Here is a 17,096-nt window from a genome sequence, read left to right as displayed (position 1 = left end):
ACAACAGGCCAGCACAGGAGCAGGGATCCCAATGCCTCCCTCGCCTCCACCCCACCAGTTTTCTATGCCTGGGCCAAGACAAAAGACACAGAAGAAGGAATCTGTCTGGGCTGAGCTCCCCATACCCACCCCCTTTGCTTACCTGCCGAGAGCCAAGAGAGACTAGCCGGGTTTCCTTGCCAAAGGGGCTCTTCCGTACCTCGTGGATAAACTGGGCCAGCTGTGAGTGTGTCCGACTGCAGTAATAAATCTGCCAGAGGAGAGTAAGGGATTCAAAGAGGGGTCTGACCAGTTCATGCCGGCCTGAGGTCCCGCAGGAGGAAGGAGGACGGTCACAAGTGCGCACGTCAGCTCAGGTCAGCCCTGAGGAGGGCTTAGCAGTGCTCTGGAAGTCCAAGCAGTCCCCAGGACTCAACTCTCACGACTCACACTGGACCTCAAGTCTACCGCACAGCAGGAGCCGGGGACCCTCAGAGAGTGAGTTTCCCCACAGCACCGACTCCTGATTCAGCAGTGACCCTCAGCCCTCTAGAGAACATGGGTGGAGGGTTATTCCCTGCATGTGCCCTGAAGGGAAAGATGGAGCCTGAGGTGCACATTCCGGTAACTCTAGGTTTCAGCAGTGAGGAGAGAGAAGAGCAGAGAAGGACACCTACTTTCAACAGACAAGATCCATCATGGGCAGACCACACATGGCTCACTACACTCCACGCATGTGAAACACAAGCAGGAAGAGAAACACACCATGGGAGTCCAAGAATAAGGAGGGCACACTGGCTTGCTCCTCCCTTGCCCTCACTAGTGCCCACTGCAAAGGGAAACCCTGTGAGTCCTTGGCCCCGAATGCTGCTCCTCCCGAGGCCTCCCCTCTGAGCCTAGCTAGTCAAGGGAGCAACGAGAGCCATCGATGCTCTGCATTTGGGAAGCACACACCTCCAAGGCTGGGAGCTCTTCACCCACAGGAGGCTGAGAAACTGCTAGAACAAAGAGTCCTGGGCCTAGGAACTCCCCTCTCCCGCCTCTAGAAGCATCCACGGAGTAGGCAGCTTAGCTTACCTTGGTTATATGTTCTTCCTCCAGGTCCTCCTCCTCCTCCTCATCCACTCTAAGAGACAGACAAACACGGAGGTGAGTTTTCACACAGCACACGGAGGACAACCAGATACCAAAAAGCACTGGAATGTGCTCTGGCCGCTCACTGACAAGCAGGAGGGCAACCCTTTACTCAGACATCAACAGGGCCGAGGGGCAAGCCCGGAATACAACACAGACATGTCCCCCAGAAACCGCCAAGCCCTGCTCCTCAGGACACCCACCTCAGGTCTGCAGAACCCAGAAAACACAGACTAATGGAGGACGGGACCAGAGAGCCTAAAGCCACTTCACACGCTTGAAGCCTAGATGTGCTCTCTGATGTCAGCCTCCCAGGCTTCCTCGGCACCCACAGGCCACTCTGCCATAAAATGGAGAACCTCCCCTCTGTTACCTCGGGGGCCTTTAACTCTTCCCTCTATCTGCTGCTCCCTCGTAAACACTGATGCCTCTTCCCTGTCCTCCTGGGGCGTGGCTGGGGCTTTGCCCTGCCACACCTGCTATGGTGACACCCCATCTCCAAGTGAGTTCCTCTTAGTGTGCCTCCAGTCGTGTGTACAAGCCAAGAACACCTCTTGTTTCTGCTGTGCCCCTGATCTGGCTACAAGAATCCTGGGCCTGAGTGAAGCGAGCACTCCGCCTGGCGGAACAAGCAAGATGTCGGTTCTGACCACAGCTTCGGTCTGCCCTCCCAGAGCAAAGGACCCATTGCACCAGGGCCAGGAAAGGAGATCCAGTCAACACTACCCGGCTCCACAGAGACACAAGGTCTCTTACATGAACATGCTAACTTAATCGAGTATCATACAGAATTTTAAAAAAAAGAGGAGCTGGAGAGATGGCTCAGAGGTTAAAAGCACTGGCTGCTCTTCCAGAGGTCCTGAGTTCAATTCCCAGCAACCACATGGTGGCTCACAACCATCTGTAATGAGATCTGGTGCCCTCTTCTGGCCTGCAGGCATACATGCAGGCAGAACACTATACAAAATAAATAAATAAATAAATCAACAAGCAAACAAATAAATAAATGTAAGTAAATAAATAAAAAGACTATGTCTCAAAAAATACAAGCAAGCAAAATCAAAATCCTTTAAAAAAAAAAAAAAGAAAGAAAGGTTTTCCTTCCAAGTCATGTTTTTTAATGCCATGCCTTGGGGTTTGTAGAGACTAACTGGAGGGCTAACTTCACAGTCAGTGAGAAGCTGTCATCAGTTTTGTGAAAAGTTTGAATCTATATGGCTCATACAAGTGGGGTAGTTAGCAGGATCTGGGTAAGAGATTAAAAAAAATTGTCATTACTTTTTCCTCAGAATCTCACTACGTACCCCAGGCTGATTTGTTTTGTTTTGTTTTGTTTTGTTTGTTTTTCAAGACAGGTTTCTCCACATAGCCCTGGCTGTCCTGGAACTCACTCTGTAGACCAGGTTGGCCTCAAACTCAGAGATCTGCTGCCTCTGCCTCCGAGTGCTGAGATTTGTGTGCCACCACCGCCCAGCACGACCTTAAGCCTAGTATCTTCCCACCTCATACACTCAACTTCTGCGATAACAAGCATATGCCACAATGCCAGGTAAGAGCAAACCCTCTGTAGATGGGATCGGTGTGTCCACAGAGGACCTGCTGCCCGAGTCAGGCCGGAGGAAGCCGAGGAACCGCGGTCCTTGTCCAGCCGGAGGAAGCTGGAGGACCCGCGGTCCTTGTCCAGCCGGAGGAAGCTGGAGGACCCGCGGTCCTTGTCCAGCCGGAGGAAGCTGGAGGACCCGCGGTCCTTGTCCAGCCGGAGGAAGCCGAGGACCCGCAGTCCTTGTCCAGCGTAGGAAGCCGAGGACCCGCGGTCCTTGTCCAGCGTAGGAAGCTGGAGGACCCGCGGTCCTTGTCCAGCCAGAGGAAGCCGAGGACCCGCGGTCCTTGTCCAGCGTAGGAAGCTGGAGGACCCGCGGTCCTTGTCCAGCCGGAGGAAGCTGGAGGACCCGTGGTCCTTGTCCAGCCGGAGGAAGCCGAGGACCCGCGGTCCTTGTCCAGCAGGAGGAAGCTGGAGGACCCGCGGTCCTTGTCCAGCCGGAGGAAGCTGGAGGACCCGCGGTCCTTGTCCAGCCGGAGGAAGCTTGGAGGACCCGCGGTCCTTGTCCAGCCGGAGGAAGCTTGGAGGACCCGCGGTCCTTGTCCAGCCGGAGAAAGCCGAGGACCCGCGGTCCTTATCCAGCCGTAGGAAGCTGGAGGACCCGCGGTCCTTGTCCAGCCGGAGGAAGCTGGAGGACCCGCGGTCCTTGTCCAGCCGGAGGAAGCTGGAGGACCCGCGGTCCTTGTCCAGTGTAGGAAGCTGGAGGACCCGCGGTCCTTGTCCAGGCTGTAGGACTAGAGTGGGCTCTGAAGAAGTGAGGACATCTGCCTCGGGAGGAGAGAAGGGCGTTTTCAACATTAGAAAACCCTCAAACAGAGAAGACAAAACAGCTGCCTCACTGGTGTCTGGCAAAGGGTGGCTGTAAGTCACACAGGTGCGTTGCATAGGGACTATAAAGAGCCCGGATTCATCCCTTATGAATTCCCGAGTGTTCACTAGAAACAATCAGTCCATGTGACAACCACAGTGTCCACCAGAGCACGGCACATACGGGACCTGCCACGGCCTTTACAGGAGAGCAATAAAGCTGCCTTAATCCTTGTGCCATTAGAAACAGCCATGAACTTTAATGCTTTTTTTAAGGACCTTCCTGGTACTGGAAATGGAACATCTCACTCTGGCTCAGTTAGTTAATCCCTCCGCAGCCTCCTGCTGTAATGACTGACATCCATAAAGTACACACGGGGCTCTGAGGCTTAGAGAAACTTGTACCTGCTCCAACCTTGGGTCTTCTCTCTCTTCCTTCATCTCTCTGTTCTGACACTTGGGGTTCCCCTCGAGCACACACTGTCCCCACTTCCAGCCCAATGAGCTTATGGGTCCCCTCATCAGAGCCCTCACGCCCCAGGTTTCCTAAGCCTCTGTCTTAACACACTGGCTCCTCAGAGGCCTCCCCTCTGGCATGTCTCCACACACTACTGCACTGCTTGTCTGCAGCGAACACATTGGCTTCAAACTGGTGCTGTGTGCTTACTGAGCACCCACCTCCCAGCCCTGAAATGCTGCTCATGGACAGAGTTACACCCCGCCCATCTCAACTGACTACTCAGAGTCCCACAGAACACTCCCCGCGCAGATCCCCAGCTAGGGGAGTCCTGTTCTGTTCCCCTAATGGCCACGCCACATCCACCTATGGTCACTGTGCCTACTCGGGGTGTGACTACGGGCTGTAGCACCTGGACCAGGACTCCCTCCACGAGAATTAAGGTGGGAATGAGAAAGGAGGGTCTGGAAAGGCTCTGTGAGCTGCAGAAGTGACCAAGTCCCCCCCATCGGGGTTTCCTGACTCACCCCCAAGTGAAGCTCATAAAATAGGAACCTACCTGTCCATCTGGACCAGAAGCCTAAAACAGTGGCCAAGTTTGAGTCAGGGACTCTTTGACAGTTAGGACCTTGCGCTCCACACATGCTGAGGTTTAGTGGGGGGGAATATGGGAACTAGAGCCAGGTGGCCTAGGTCCAGGCCTAGCTCTCCCCTCCATTGATAAGCCCACAGCAATGGCCAAGACATGGCACTTGACCAATCCACAGCCTCCAGGATTCCACCACTGAGCTACCACGGGGAAAACTATCTCAACATATACAGAGGACCAGCACAGAGTAAAGGCCAGCCATGGTTGTCACCAGCATTTATGGACTCCAAATAAAAGCCGGAATAGAGTGAAGGGCAGCTGGCTATCAGGCCCTGTCGTCAGGTGGCCCGAGGGCAGAGCTGCACCCGCAGGGCTATAGACTGACTGCAGCCGAGGTCTCACCTGCTGGCTCTTCTCTCCTCATCACTCTCGTACTCTGCCAGAAGCAGCTCCTCCTCCCCGCACTCCAGCTGCTCCAGGCGTTCCGGCCCGGTCCCCTCAGCCAGCATCTCCCTGCTGAGGCGCAGGAGAGTCTCGGTCTCCTCTTCCTCCTTCTTCTGGGTAGGAACAACGACAAAAAGAAGTCTCAGCACTGGGGCCCTGCTGACTCCCTGACAGAGTCGTCACCAAGGACAGGGCACCCAGACTGACCCCATCACACGAGCGTCCCTACCCGACTCAAGAATGCCTCTTCCAGACTCAAGTTCTCCACCACTTAAGATCCCTAGCTATTGGCCAAGGGAGCAGGGACTGGAGTCTGCCACTCTGGTCCCTCACCTCCACCGCAGGCAGCGTCCAGCTGCCTCACATGCCGCAGCCCTCCAGATGCTCACCGTGCGCTTTGCTGCAAACTTGAGCCTTCTTCCGTCCTGGCCGACCTGCTGCAGACGCTCTTCCCGCTTCCTCCTCTTCACCTGCTCCTCCTAAAGGACAGGGACAGCAGAGAGACTCCTGAAGGAAGGCCACCCGGGCCCTTCTCAGCCAGGAGTCTACTAGGGGCCTTCTTGCCCTTGCCTCACACACCTCCCCACACCACCACCACCACCACCACCACCACCACCACCACCACCACACACACATACACACACACACACACACACACACACACACACGCTCCATCTCTGCAGGTCTGGCCCCACTGCTCAGTGCAAAAGAACTACATCCTCTTTCTCTGGGGCATACAAAAGTCATGATTCAACCGAGTCCCTCGCCGAGTGAGCCATAAATGGGAAAGGTCTGCCCGCATCGGAAAGAGACAGCGATAGCCACACAAGTTCACAGAAGGGTTGAAAGGCGCCACCAAAACAAAGGATATGGAATTCCTCAACTTGTAATAAATTGAAAATAATCAGGGAAAGCTGTGTCCCGGGTCGCTCCCCTCTCTCAGCCCCTCAGAGCTCACCTTCAGCCTCTCCACCAGGTCCCTTTCTTCTTTCTTCTGAACAAATTCGGTGACCCAGTCAGGTTCTCCGCCAGGCCTCGGGGTGTCAGAGGGCTCTTGGCAAGAGGAGGAAGATGGGAGCGAGTTCTGCCCACACGTGGGGCCAGTCCCGGGTGCAAGGAGACGAGCCTCTGCCTGTAATCTCTTCTGTTCAAAGTCACGGAGCCAGGAGAGGGCCCCACAAATGAGACTTAAGGACTTGCCCTGAAGGAAGAAAGATGACCTCAGACAAGGCCAGCAGCAAAGCTTCCCTGAAGGACAACTTCCCCAGTTAACAGTAAGAAGCTGTACTTCTAAGCATGAGGATGCTCTGAGACCATCTAGAAAGGAAACGAGTTAGTAGCAGAGTCCACAGAAGCAGGCAAGGGGGTGTAAAACCTGGTCCAAGAAGCAGTAACGAGCAGCTTTGAAACCACATAGCTCCACGTTCCAAAAGAATTCAAGTGTCTTCTCAACTTACAAACACTGCAAGTTAATATAACTAAACAATGGTGGAAAAAATTCACTAATATCCAAGAAATACAAAGCATGAAAACCATCCGGGCGGTGGTGGTGCACGCCTTTAATCCCAGCACTCGGGAGGCAGAGGCAGGCGGATCTCTGTGAGTTCCAGGCCAGCCTGGGCTACAGAGTGAATTCCAGGAAAGGCACAAAGCTACACAGAGAAACCCTGTCTTGAAAAAACAAAAACAAAAACAAAGACAAAGCATGAAATCCCAAAGTCTTGCCAAGGCCACATTCGACTCTAACTTTAAGGCAACTGAAGTCCGGATACAACATAATCAGTCACACTCGTCCCTACTGTTGAAGATGACTGCTGTCCACAACACTGTTCTTGACTGAGGTCAGTTTTCCATGGTCCCTTTCACAGGCTGACCTGCATCCCCTGTGCTGAACTCTAACTCCAGTATCTCAGGATGTGAACTTCCTGGAAACGGAATCATGGTGGGTCCAACTAGTTAACATGAGGCTCTTAGGTGGGTCCTAATTCTTACAGGGACTGGGAACCTTATGAAAAAGGGAGGGGCATTCAGATGGAGACACCCACAGAAGAAAGGCACCATGAAGAAAAACAGGAAGAAGATGGCATCTACAAGCCAAGAAATGAGCCTGGACACCCTTCCCACATAGCCCTCAGAATGAACCAAACCTGCTACTATGTTGATTCCAGATCTTGAAACTCCAGAACTGTAAGATGCTGGATTTCTGCTGTGCACCCAATCTGTGGTACGCTATACTATGAAGTCCCAGGAAAGGGACATAGTTCTAGGGAGGCGTCTCCCAGGCTGCTGCTCCTAGGATCCATTTGGGTTTCAAATGAATCTTTAGAGCTAGCCTTCTGTCTACTGATCCCTCTGCCTACTTAGTCCAGGGTGGCTGAGAGTCTGCAGACCAGTGTTCTAGACCTACCAGCCCTGGGAGGTACATAAGCCTTAGACTCCTCGCTTGCAATCCTGGATGAAACAGTAACTCATCTTACTAGCTCTGGACTCTGAGTTGACTCTCAAAGTTTATTTCCATATATATACAAAACTGGGACAGAAAATAGTAAGATCCACTCATGGAGCCCACACAAGCATTAGGATAGTGAATACACAGAAAGCAGAATACAAAAAAAAAAAAAAAATACCTGGCAGTAAAGTAAGAAATGGGGTACTTGCTACTTTTAAATAATGATGGAATATCACTATCCGGAGATGTGGAATCTATCAGCTTTCATTAATATTTTGAATGGTTCTTGGCAGGATGACCCTTCTGAGGAATAGACAGATCACACAACTTAAAGAACACCCCATTGCACTGTTTCCGTTTCCAGAAAACACTAAATGGAAAGAAATCCAAGCAGCACTCCTCCAGAAGAGCCTGGGGGGAAGGGGATCATGTGCTGACTGTGGAAAAGAAAAACTGTCCTCAGTTGTTGTTGGGCAAGACAGTAAGACACCAGCGTGCAACAATGGTCCAGGGACAGAGCCCCTATAAACCTCACTAAAAAGGGAGCGGCAGTTCCTAAGGGTACACCCCAAATCACCTTCCAAAGTTAACAGCGTCCACTCTAACACAATCACCGATGGTAACTAAAGCCCCGCAGGCTTAGGTATTGTAAGAAGGCCATAAAAACCGCAGACTGAGAGGGCCGGTTTGTCTCAAGTAATGTAAAACAGAAATAATAATAATAATAGTAATAATAATGGTACTAAAAGAGGTTGACTGGAACTTGTTAAAAAGCTGCAGATCCAGTCGGACTGTGGTGACGCACGCCTTTAATCCCAGCACTTGGGAGGCAGAGGCAGGTGGATCTCAGTGAGTTCCAGGCCAGCCTAGTCTACAGAGTGAGTTCCAGTATAGCAAGTACTCACAGAGAAACCCTGTTTCAAAAAAACCAAAACCAAAACCCTGCAAATCCAAATGTTCTCCTAAGCCATAGAGCAACCTTCACAAGGCACTCAGAAAATGTTCCCACTCACCATACAGAGCAGCAGTTCTCTCAACCTTCCTAATGCTGCAACCCTTTAATACAGTTTCTCATGTGTGGTGACCACCAACTATAAAGTTATTCTTGTTGCTACTTCACAACTGTAATTTTGCTGCTGTTATGAATTATAATGTAAAAATTATCTGATATGCAGGATAGCTGATATGCAACCCCTGTGAAAGGGCCATTTTTTTTACTCCCCAAAGGGGTCACGACCTACAAGTTGAGAACCACTGGTAGAAAAGGAACAACGGAGTATCCCAGAAGACATATTTTCTGTCCCAGAATCCTGGGTGTCAATTCTAGAGATGTACTTCTGCACACTTATAAGGATGAGGATAATTCACTGTCTTTTATTTGTTCATTCAGAAAACTCATGTGAAGAGCCTCCTGTAGGCCAGCCTTGCCAAGTTCCACAGATACCAGGCACGCAGTTAACAGCGACCAAAGGTTTTTGTATCTGTGAGGTTGAAGCCTAGAGTTTGAGAATCTTCACACCATCACATAGTACTCACCATGCAAGGTAACACACCAGAGTGCCGGAAAGAAGCTGGGGATCACTAGCCACAGCCCTTTCAGTCTCCACAGCCCACCTCAATTACCTCGCTCACTCAATCTGGGTCAGGAAGGAAAACAGAGGGTCCCTCGGTGGGCTCCTCACAACACTCAGGAACCTATATCCTACACTCTAAAACAGTACGTCGAACCTGGAGAAAAGCCACAGCCATGTTCATGTCCCTCAACACCAAGGCAGTAGTGTGACAGAGAAACCCCAAAGCATTGGTGCTATGGTGTCCACTGCAATTTTAAAGTCTCAGCTGCCTTTAGCCTGATTTTCCTCAGACTGCGGTGCTGTGCTTAACAGTTTAATAGCGGAAGCCAGTGCTATGCAGAAAGGCAAAGTGACGACTCCTGTGCCCGGTTTCTTCTCAAGGAAGGCAATGTCTGCACAGAACTGTCAAGGAAAGCAAGGCTACCTCCAAGTTGTCTTAGTGGCTGACACTCCCTCATCCCTCACACTCACTGTGCCAGTTGGACTCTCAAAGATCCCAATCTTGCCAGCCTCCAGAACCTTGTAGAGCTCCGCCATGAAGTCCTTCTGGATAGGATAGGGTGGGAAGGGGAAAGGGAAATGGATGCCACCGACCTCCTGGCTTTTGTCAGCCATTGCCCTAGAGTTAAAAAAAAAAAAAAAGTAAGAGAAATCTACTACCTTTCTCATCAACCATGAACTGGCTTGAAATCTTTAGCCCAAAGCAGTTTTCTCACTTGTCACAGAATTCCCCTCTCAGCTGTATATTTTCTGGCAATCAGAGACCACATTCTGTCCATTTATACATATACATGCTATACCAGAACCATACATTCCATCTCATGATGCCCGTCAGACATTATTATTGCAGCATCCAGCCCAGGAAAGCCCTAACATGAGCCTCTCACGCTGCTACCGGATACCCTTCCAGTGCCTCCACAAAAGCAGAGCACTTTCATGCCAAGGTGAGCGTTAGGCTCAAAGCTGCCCCTGTGATTCCTTCCTTCTCAGGCACCCTTCTCCAAGGACTCTGTGGTGAAGCACTCCCACGCCCCAGCTGCCTCACCTGCTCCTGCGACCGAGGCCCTTAGAACTAAGGAAGGGAAATGGCACAGAGGCCAGGCTCCTTCAGACAGTTCACATCCACAGCCTCCTGCACCAGACAGCTCACATCTGCTTTTCTACAGCCTAACCTCTAGTGCGACACAGGCAGCGCCACCTACTGGCCATCGTTTTTCTGGCCTTAAGACGAAGGAGCTTCCTGGGGCTACAGAAATTAAGTAACTGCTGGCTGGGGTGACCGGCTCTCTAGCAGCCCTGATCTTAATCTCCAACAGAAAGCTGTCGGGGGTGTTAAGGAGAAGAAACATTATTTACTCCAAGAAGAGAAGCACGGATTTAACCCGGGTCCATAGAGCTCTGCTTCGGTCAAGCTCACCTAAGTACAACAGAACTAGGAAGACTAAAAAGGCGATTCCCTGGAATGATGCACACGGAGGTGAAGAGTGCCACTGTCTGGGTAAACTAGACATACATGCGCAAGTGAGCCTGGATTTCAGGACAGTGTGGGAACTATGTATTTATTATTGACTCCCACTTCCATTACCAATGTGGTAGATTTACATACATCCGATCTTCCTTCCTGAGCCCTAAAAAACAGCAGGACAGCAGAGCACTTAACTGTATGGGCCGGGCCCCGGGGTAGATTGCCAAAATGGATCTCAGGTTAATAATTATCAATAACACCTGCGTCTTCATGTTTAACAGAGGTGGTAATGGTGCACACCTGACGTACACTAAATGAAATAATTCCCTAGGGGAAAAAATCGCTTAATACAGCTTTCCTAAATTTTAGAACTCAACACACTACATTCAACTTGAAGGCGCCGCTATCCCCGGGCTGCCCCTCGCATTGGTTCTCGGCCAGTCAATCACGCGCTGTCTCCACCCACCCACCCCCACTTCCGGCCGTTCCGCGCGCTCCGCTCATTCCGCCCCTTGGCTCTCGCTGGCGCCCTTCGTTTGCGTCTCCGCTCGAGCCTGACTTTTCTCGCTTCGCTTCCTTCGCCCTCAGCTCTGCCCCCACGCAGCACCGAACTCACCTCAGCCGCAGGACGGTCTCACCAAGGCGAGCAAGCGGCGGCTGAGTTGGAACCGCGGCTGCACTTGGAGGAGCGTCCGCCCGCAGGAAAACCCGCCGCGCGGACACGCCCCCCGCGCCACTGCGCCTGCGCACTTCAGATCACCGGCGGGCTGTGAGCCTGGGTTTGAAGGGTGTGTGAGCGTCCTCCGATATTGGGATCAAGCCTTGATCTAACCTCCGACGTTAGATTTTTGGCCTCACCAGTTATCGTTGTTAAATAAGACTTTTATGGAAGAATGTTAAACATTAAAATAAATTTATCAGCGGTATAAAGCCTGAAGAGGTTGGGGTTTTTTTTTTGATGTAGTACTTCATGCATCTATTTATGAATTTTTCCTCCTTAATGTAGATAGTGAATCTGTTTCGCAGTACTGTAGGTACAAAGTTGTACTACGGTGAATTCGTTAGAGTTGGGTAATGAGAAATAAAGAATTGCCAGGCTCTGAGGAACAATCTGTCGAGATTTGGTTTTCTGTCACTAAAAAAGCACACACAGCACAGAAAGCATAGCGATCGGTCCTTACTAACCTCTCTGTTTACTGCATAAAGGACACTGGACATGACCCACTTGCAGAGGCTGTGGCTAGAAATCCTAACCACAGCCTCAAGCTTGGGTCCCTTCTCCCTCTTCTTTTCCAAGAGACACAAGAATGACTCGTTCTCTGCCCTTTCGTGCCCGCTGTATAATGAGCTGGGCAGCAGCTGCACTCAATCCTTCTGGGGTCTGACAGCCTTTAATTAACTATGCTGGTTTTGTTCTCACCTACTCATAGGCATCAAAGGCTCAAGGCAAAGCCTGCAGTAGCTAACCCTCATGGATGGACTGCACTCGGTCTTGGTTACCTCGTATCTAGACCCTTGTCTGTGGGATGGGCTGGGGATAGTGCGGGGGCTTTTCAGAAGTTGTTCTCACAGTTTAGTCTGTTACAAATAGCTGCATTAGGATCAAGAATATGTTAAAAAAAAAAAAAAAAAAAAAGCCGGGTAGTGGTGGCGCATGACCTTTAATCCCAGCACTCAGGAGGCAGAAGCAGGCGGATCTCTGTGAGTTTGAGGCCAGCCTGGGCTACAGAATGAGTTCCAGGAAAGGCACAAAGCTACACAGAGAAACCCTGTCTCAAAAAACCAAAAAAAAAGTAAGTAGGCATCAGCGTTTTTTCATGTGTTCCTTAGGGAAGGGGAGGTTTCATGGGAATGAGAGCCAGACATGCCCATACTGGCTTGGTCTTCTCAGACCCCAGTCCTTCCTCTTCTCTGGCTGTCTCGTGTGTACAAGCCCTCTAGGATGCAGGACCTCGCCATCTTAACCCTACCATCCTTTTTAACCCTAAAGTCTCTTGACGCTGCATCAAACAGGCTTCATCGTCATTCATTTTACACACAGGTCTAGCGGCTAGGATTGATTTAACAAAATGATCCCAGCAATCAGGAGGTGACAGAGAGTCGTCCCACCTTCTTGACTGGTTTGGATAAGTGTCCCCCAAGCTCTGATGCAGTGTGGAAAATATGGCAAGGACTGTGAGGGGGCTTCACGATGCAGGCTCTCGGGGGAAACAGTACCCTCAGGCCCCTACTGTCTCCAGCCTGTGCAGCAGGAATCTTAGAAGTTCTTATTAATAAAATCAAACCTGAGGCCAGTTATTGGGGTGAAAGCTGGAAGATCAGAGAAGCAGAACAAGCCACAGCTACCTCACCCTGCCAGTTCCTCAGCTGATCCTGTTTCCTCAGACTGGAAGCCTCTGAGTCCTCATCCAGAATGGGTCTCAGCTGAACTGTAGCTCAAAAGCCTAAAAGCTTAACCAGCCAAATGCTTCCAGTTTCTGGTCTCTATGCCTTATATATCTTTCTGTTTTTGACATCACTCCCTGGGATTAAAGGCTCACTTCTGGGGATTAAAGGTCTGTGTCACCATGCCTGGCTGTTTCCAATGTGGCCTTGAACTCAGAGATCCAGAGGGATTTCTGCCTCTGGAATGCTGGGATTAAAGGTGTGTGCTACCACTGCCTATCCTCTATGTTTAATATTGTGGCTGTCCTGTTCTCTGACCCCAGATAAGTTTATTAGGGTGCACAATATTTTGGGGAACACAACACCACCACAAGCCTGGCTCTCTGTTTACTACTGAACCCCTCAAGAACCTCTGTGACTCAATCTTCTGAGGATACGGCTGCTTGCCCCAAACCCTCAGCCTGGGAAGGTATGGATGGTAGAGAGGCCAGACAACACGGCAAAGCCACAAGGCTGTTGCCAGTTATGACCCTCCTGGACATGACCCATCTTCACTATCGTGAATGAAACTCTTGAGTTTCAACCTGGAAGGGCTCCTGGGGTTTTCGAGCGTAGGACCTTCGAGCCAGGAGCTGTTACACTGATGTTCCCGTTCACAGCTCCCTTTCCAAGTCCAAGGAGTTCTCAGACTGTCCAGTCCCACCACTAGGGGTCCTTTGCTCCCCAGTGTGCCAACAACGGCATGGACAGAGCCAGCTGTAGGCCAAAGGACTTAGGGGCTAGATGATGAAGCCACAAATCCCTATTCTTGACTTAGGTCCCTGCAGCCTCCTTGTAGTAAGAGCTCTGCCCTCAAGAGGACGACAGCTTCCTTGAGAATTCTTCCTCTGGCTTCTGAGACCTGGAGGAGGGTCTCTCCAGATGTGTCAGAGGGTGGCCCTGTGACCTGGGTCACTGCATCTCTTGGGATTTTGTTCCAGCTGTGGGCTGTCTGACAGAGCTGGGCTCACAGCTCTAGGTATGCAGCCTGTTCCTCACTTCCTGGCATGTGCCTGCTCTAGTCTCCCTGTGGCATCATGGGAGCGGTTCTTCCTCTACAGCCCCGACCCCATTCTTGCCGACAAGGAATGAGAGAGAAGCCTGGGTCTGAGGTTTGAGCCCAGCTTCTCGGCTGCCCTTGTGCCATGACCTGAGCTGTTCTTTTGTCAGTTGTCATTCAATGGACACGGCCATGTGACAGGCCCTCAGGAGGGGCCAGACCCCAGGATCGGTAGTATGGTGGCCATGCTGTCCACAGGGAGCTGGCACTCTGGAAGAGTCCAGGACAATTATGAAGACAAAGGTGCTGAGGTAAGTCCACATGAAAACGGGTAAACAGAGTCACGGACCTCAGAGGGTGCATGGAAGTACAGGGGTTCGAGGAGACTGTCTTGTGTGAATGTCACAGCTGGGCAGAGCCTGGGAGGAAAGAAGGGATGAGAAGAGGGACTTGAGAGCAGCCCTGTGGCACGTGGCCAACCTGGATGATTAGCCATGTCTTCTGGTAATAATACATTGTTAATGGGCACCAGTGGAAATTTCATGGAATTCTCACTTCCCATGAAATAGTATTCTGAAAACTCTTCCTTAGCTTCCAGGCCCTGGGACAGTGGTGGCAGAGTAATCCCGGCCAACATGCTGCAGTGCCCTGTCCCCAGTGATGGCAAAGGCAGATGGTGAGGGAGAGACAGCAGCCAGAGATCATCAGAAAGGGAAACAATGGCTCAGCCCCAGAAATCGGAGATCATGCACCATTTGTGTGGCTCTGACCTCCTTGACATATACCCCTAGGAATTTTTTTTTTAATTCTGTGTTCAGTTTGTGGGTTGCTTTGTTTTCTTTAGCCATGGAGGATGTTTACTAAAGCCACAAGGTGAACCCAAGGGCAAACTGCAGGTCAGAGTAGCTAGGCTTCCCTAAAGCCTAGAACTAGCACAAGACAAGACACCCGGAGCAAGATCTGCTCTGTTCCTCTCATCGTCTTTGGCCACATAGTTCTCATGAGCTTGGTGGGTTTCTTTTTAAGCATTTATTTATTTTTATTTTTTTGCACATCAATGTCTGCACGTGCTACATACACCGCGTACGTGTTTGGTGCCTTGCAGAGGCCCGAAGAATGTCAGCGGCAGCCTGGCTGAAGGGCAGGTGATGAGCACAGAAAGAAGCCATTTTGTTTAAACAGGGTCACCGGAGTCCTCACTCCTGCTGGAGAGCCAGGACCTGAGAAGACAGGACCTCTGCTTAGGTCACCCTCGATCAGGCCATATCTTCAGAGAAATTCTAAGCTTGGGCATTCAAGGAAGGAACTATGAAACTCTCCACAGTGGCAGGCCCGAGAAGAAAGAGGCACACTGTCCCCGTCCCCACTGACCTCCATACTATGTATGTTTATCATGACATAGCGTAGGTGGTGTGCCTTGGTGACGGTGACTCCCCGTCCTGGCAGCTGGATCCGTGGCCTGCCTGATGGCTACAGGGAGCGACTTCTGGTGGGACCACACTGCCGCCTCTAAGAGAGAATGTGCCAGTGGGAAAGGCGTGAATGAGGGAGAGTGAATCCCAAGCACCTGGAACACAGGGCCGGCCCATGGCTTCCCAGGAACCTCACACTGAACCGAAAACTTGGCTTAAAAGGGCTTATTGGGAAATGTTATCATTTTTACTATTTTCTACAGAGAAAATATTTTCCAGTTTTAAATAACCTTGGACTTTTGAATCATAACCTGTTTTTATGTTCAAGCTATCTGTGTATAATTTCTCCTACAGTTGTACATAAAATGTTTTTACATTTTTAAAAAAAGGACAAATACTATAGAATTAAAATATATAGAATATACTATGGAGAAGAAAGGAATATAGAGCAATGATTTCCTAAGTACAGAATCTCTTGTGTGATGGAAAAGCCCCATAAACAGACAGTAGTATCAGGACATAATATCATGAAATTAATGAATATCATAAATATAGTTATTGAATGAATACTGCAAATGTAATCAATGAGTACCACAAATTAATTAATATCATGAGTGTAATTAATGAATATCTTGAGTGTAATTAAAAAATAAATTTAAAAAAATCAACCAAGACAAAAAAAAAATACAACATGGGCTGGAGAGATGGCTCACAGGTTAAGGTTATTCTTCCAGAGGTCCTGAGTTCAATTCTCAGCAACCACATGGTGGCTCACAACTATCTGTAGTGAGATCTGGTGCCCTTTTCTGGCCTGCAGGGATGCAGGTAGAACACTGTATACATGCTAAATAAATAAATCTTTTTTTTTGGGGGGGGGGCGGTTCTGAGACAGGGTTTCTCTGTGTAGTTTTGGTGCCTGTCCTGGATCTCGCTCTATAGACCAAGCTGGCCTCGAACTCACAGAGATCCGCCTGGCTCTGCCTCCCGAGTGCTGGGATTAAAGGCGTGCACCACCATCACCATCACCATCACCACCACCACCACCACCACCACCACCACCACCCCGGCCTTAAATAAGTAAATCTAAAAAAAAAAAAAAAAAAAAAAAAAAAAAAAAAAACCACACACAATAAAACTAACAAAAAATCAGTTCACAAAGAATAAACAAGGATATCTTGTAAAAGTAAGAACAGATGCTCACAGAAACTATAAAGTTGTTAAAAATCCTAGTATTGGGGGTGGATTACCTCCTGAGATGTTGCCCAGGGATGCTCTAGAGGCCACTAAAACAATAAAGATCTCCATTGATGTTGGTTACATTCCAAAACTGGATGGTGCGACACTCTTGCTGAAGACATCCCTTGCTTTGGTTGCAGGTCTTGAACTGAGCTGGAAGTGTTCCCAACCTATGGTCTAGCTCTTGTATCGCCAGAGATGTTACTCAGGTCACTGAGAATAATTATGATCCCAAGTCCTACTCAGTTATGGATTCTGCATACTCAATAATAAAAAGTGCCTGACAAGACTTGCCAGATAGGGCCATAGCGGCACATGTATTTATGGATGGACCCAGCTCTCCGATTAGACGAAGGTCTGCTTCATGAGAGGAAATTCACATTTAGTGCTGGGGGCTTACACAGAACCTATGGCCAGGGAAGCCATAGGTCCCAGGGGAAAAACAATTGCCATTGCTCTAGTCAGTGAGTATGATGTACTAGCTAAGCACTTCCCAACATCTGCACTTATGACTAGAGGTTATTGC

General features: G+C 50.0%; 1 protein-coding gene across 2 annotated transcripts in view; it reads right to left on the bottom strand.

Moving 5' to 3' along the window:
• Ddx11 (DEAD/H-box helicase 11) overlaps positions 1 to 11,245 on the bottom strand; it is a 34,451-nt gene extending 23,206 nt beyond the window's left edge. For both annotated transcript variants that reach the window (XM_028873971.2, XM_037210180.1), the window contains exons 1-7: positions 11,115 to 11,245; positions 9,505 to 9,652; positions 5,969 to 6,211; positions 5,400 to 5,489; positions 4,969 to 5,123; positions 1,057 to 1,105; positions 143 to 250 (exon numbers count right to left, since the gene is read on the bottom strand). In XM_028873971.2, coding sequence (XP_028729804.1) covers positions 143 to 250; positions 1,057 to 1,105; positions 4,969 to 5,123; positions 5,400 to 5,489; positions 5,969 to 6,211; positions 9,505 to 9,648 — 789 coding nt within the window. In that variant the 5' untranslated portion in view covers positions 9,649 to 9,652; positions 11,115 to 11,245. The remainder of the gene's footprint in view (positions 1 to 142; positions 251 to 1,056; positions 1,106 to 4,968; positions 5,124 to 5,399; positions 5,490 to 5,968; positions 6,212 to 9,504; positions 9,653 to 11,114) is intronic.
• Positions 11,246 to 17,096: the final 5,851 nt, after the last annotated feature.

Source organism: Peromyscus leucopus, chromosome 13, assembly GCF_004664715.2.
Source record: "Peromyscus leucopus breed LL Stock chromosome 13, UCI_PerLeu_2.1, whole genome shotgun sequence".
Taxonomy (NCBI): domain Eukaryota; kingdom Metazoa; phylum Chordata; class Mammalia; order Rodentia; family Cricetidae; genus Peromyscus; species Peromyscus leucopus.
This window is presented reverse-complemented; position numbering and strand designations above follow the sequence as displayed.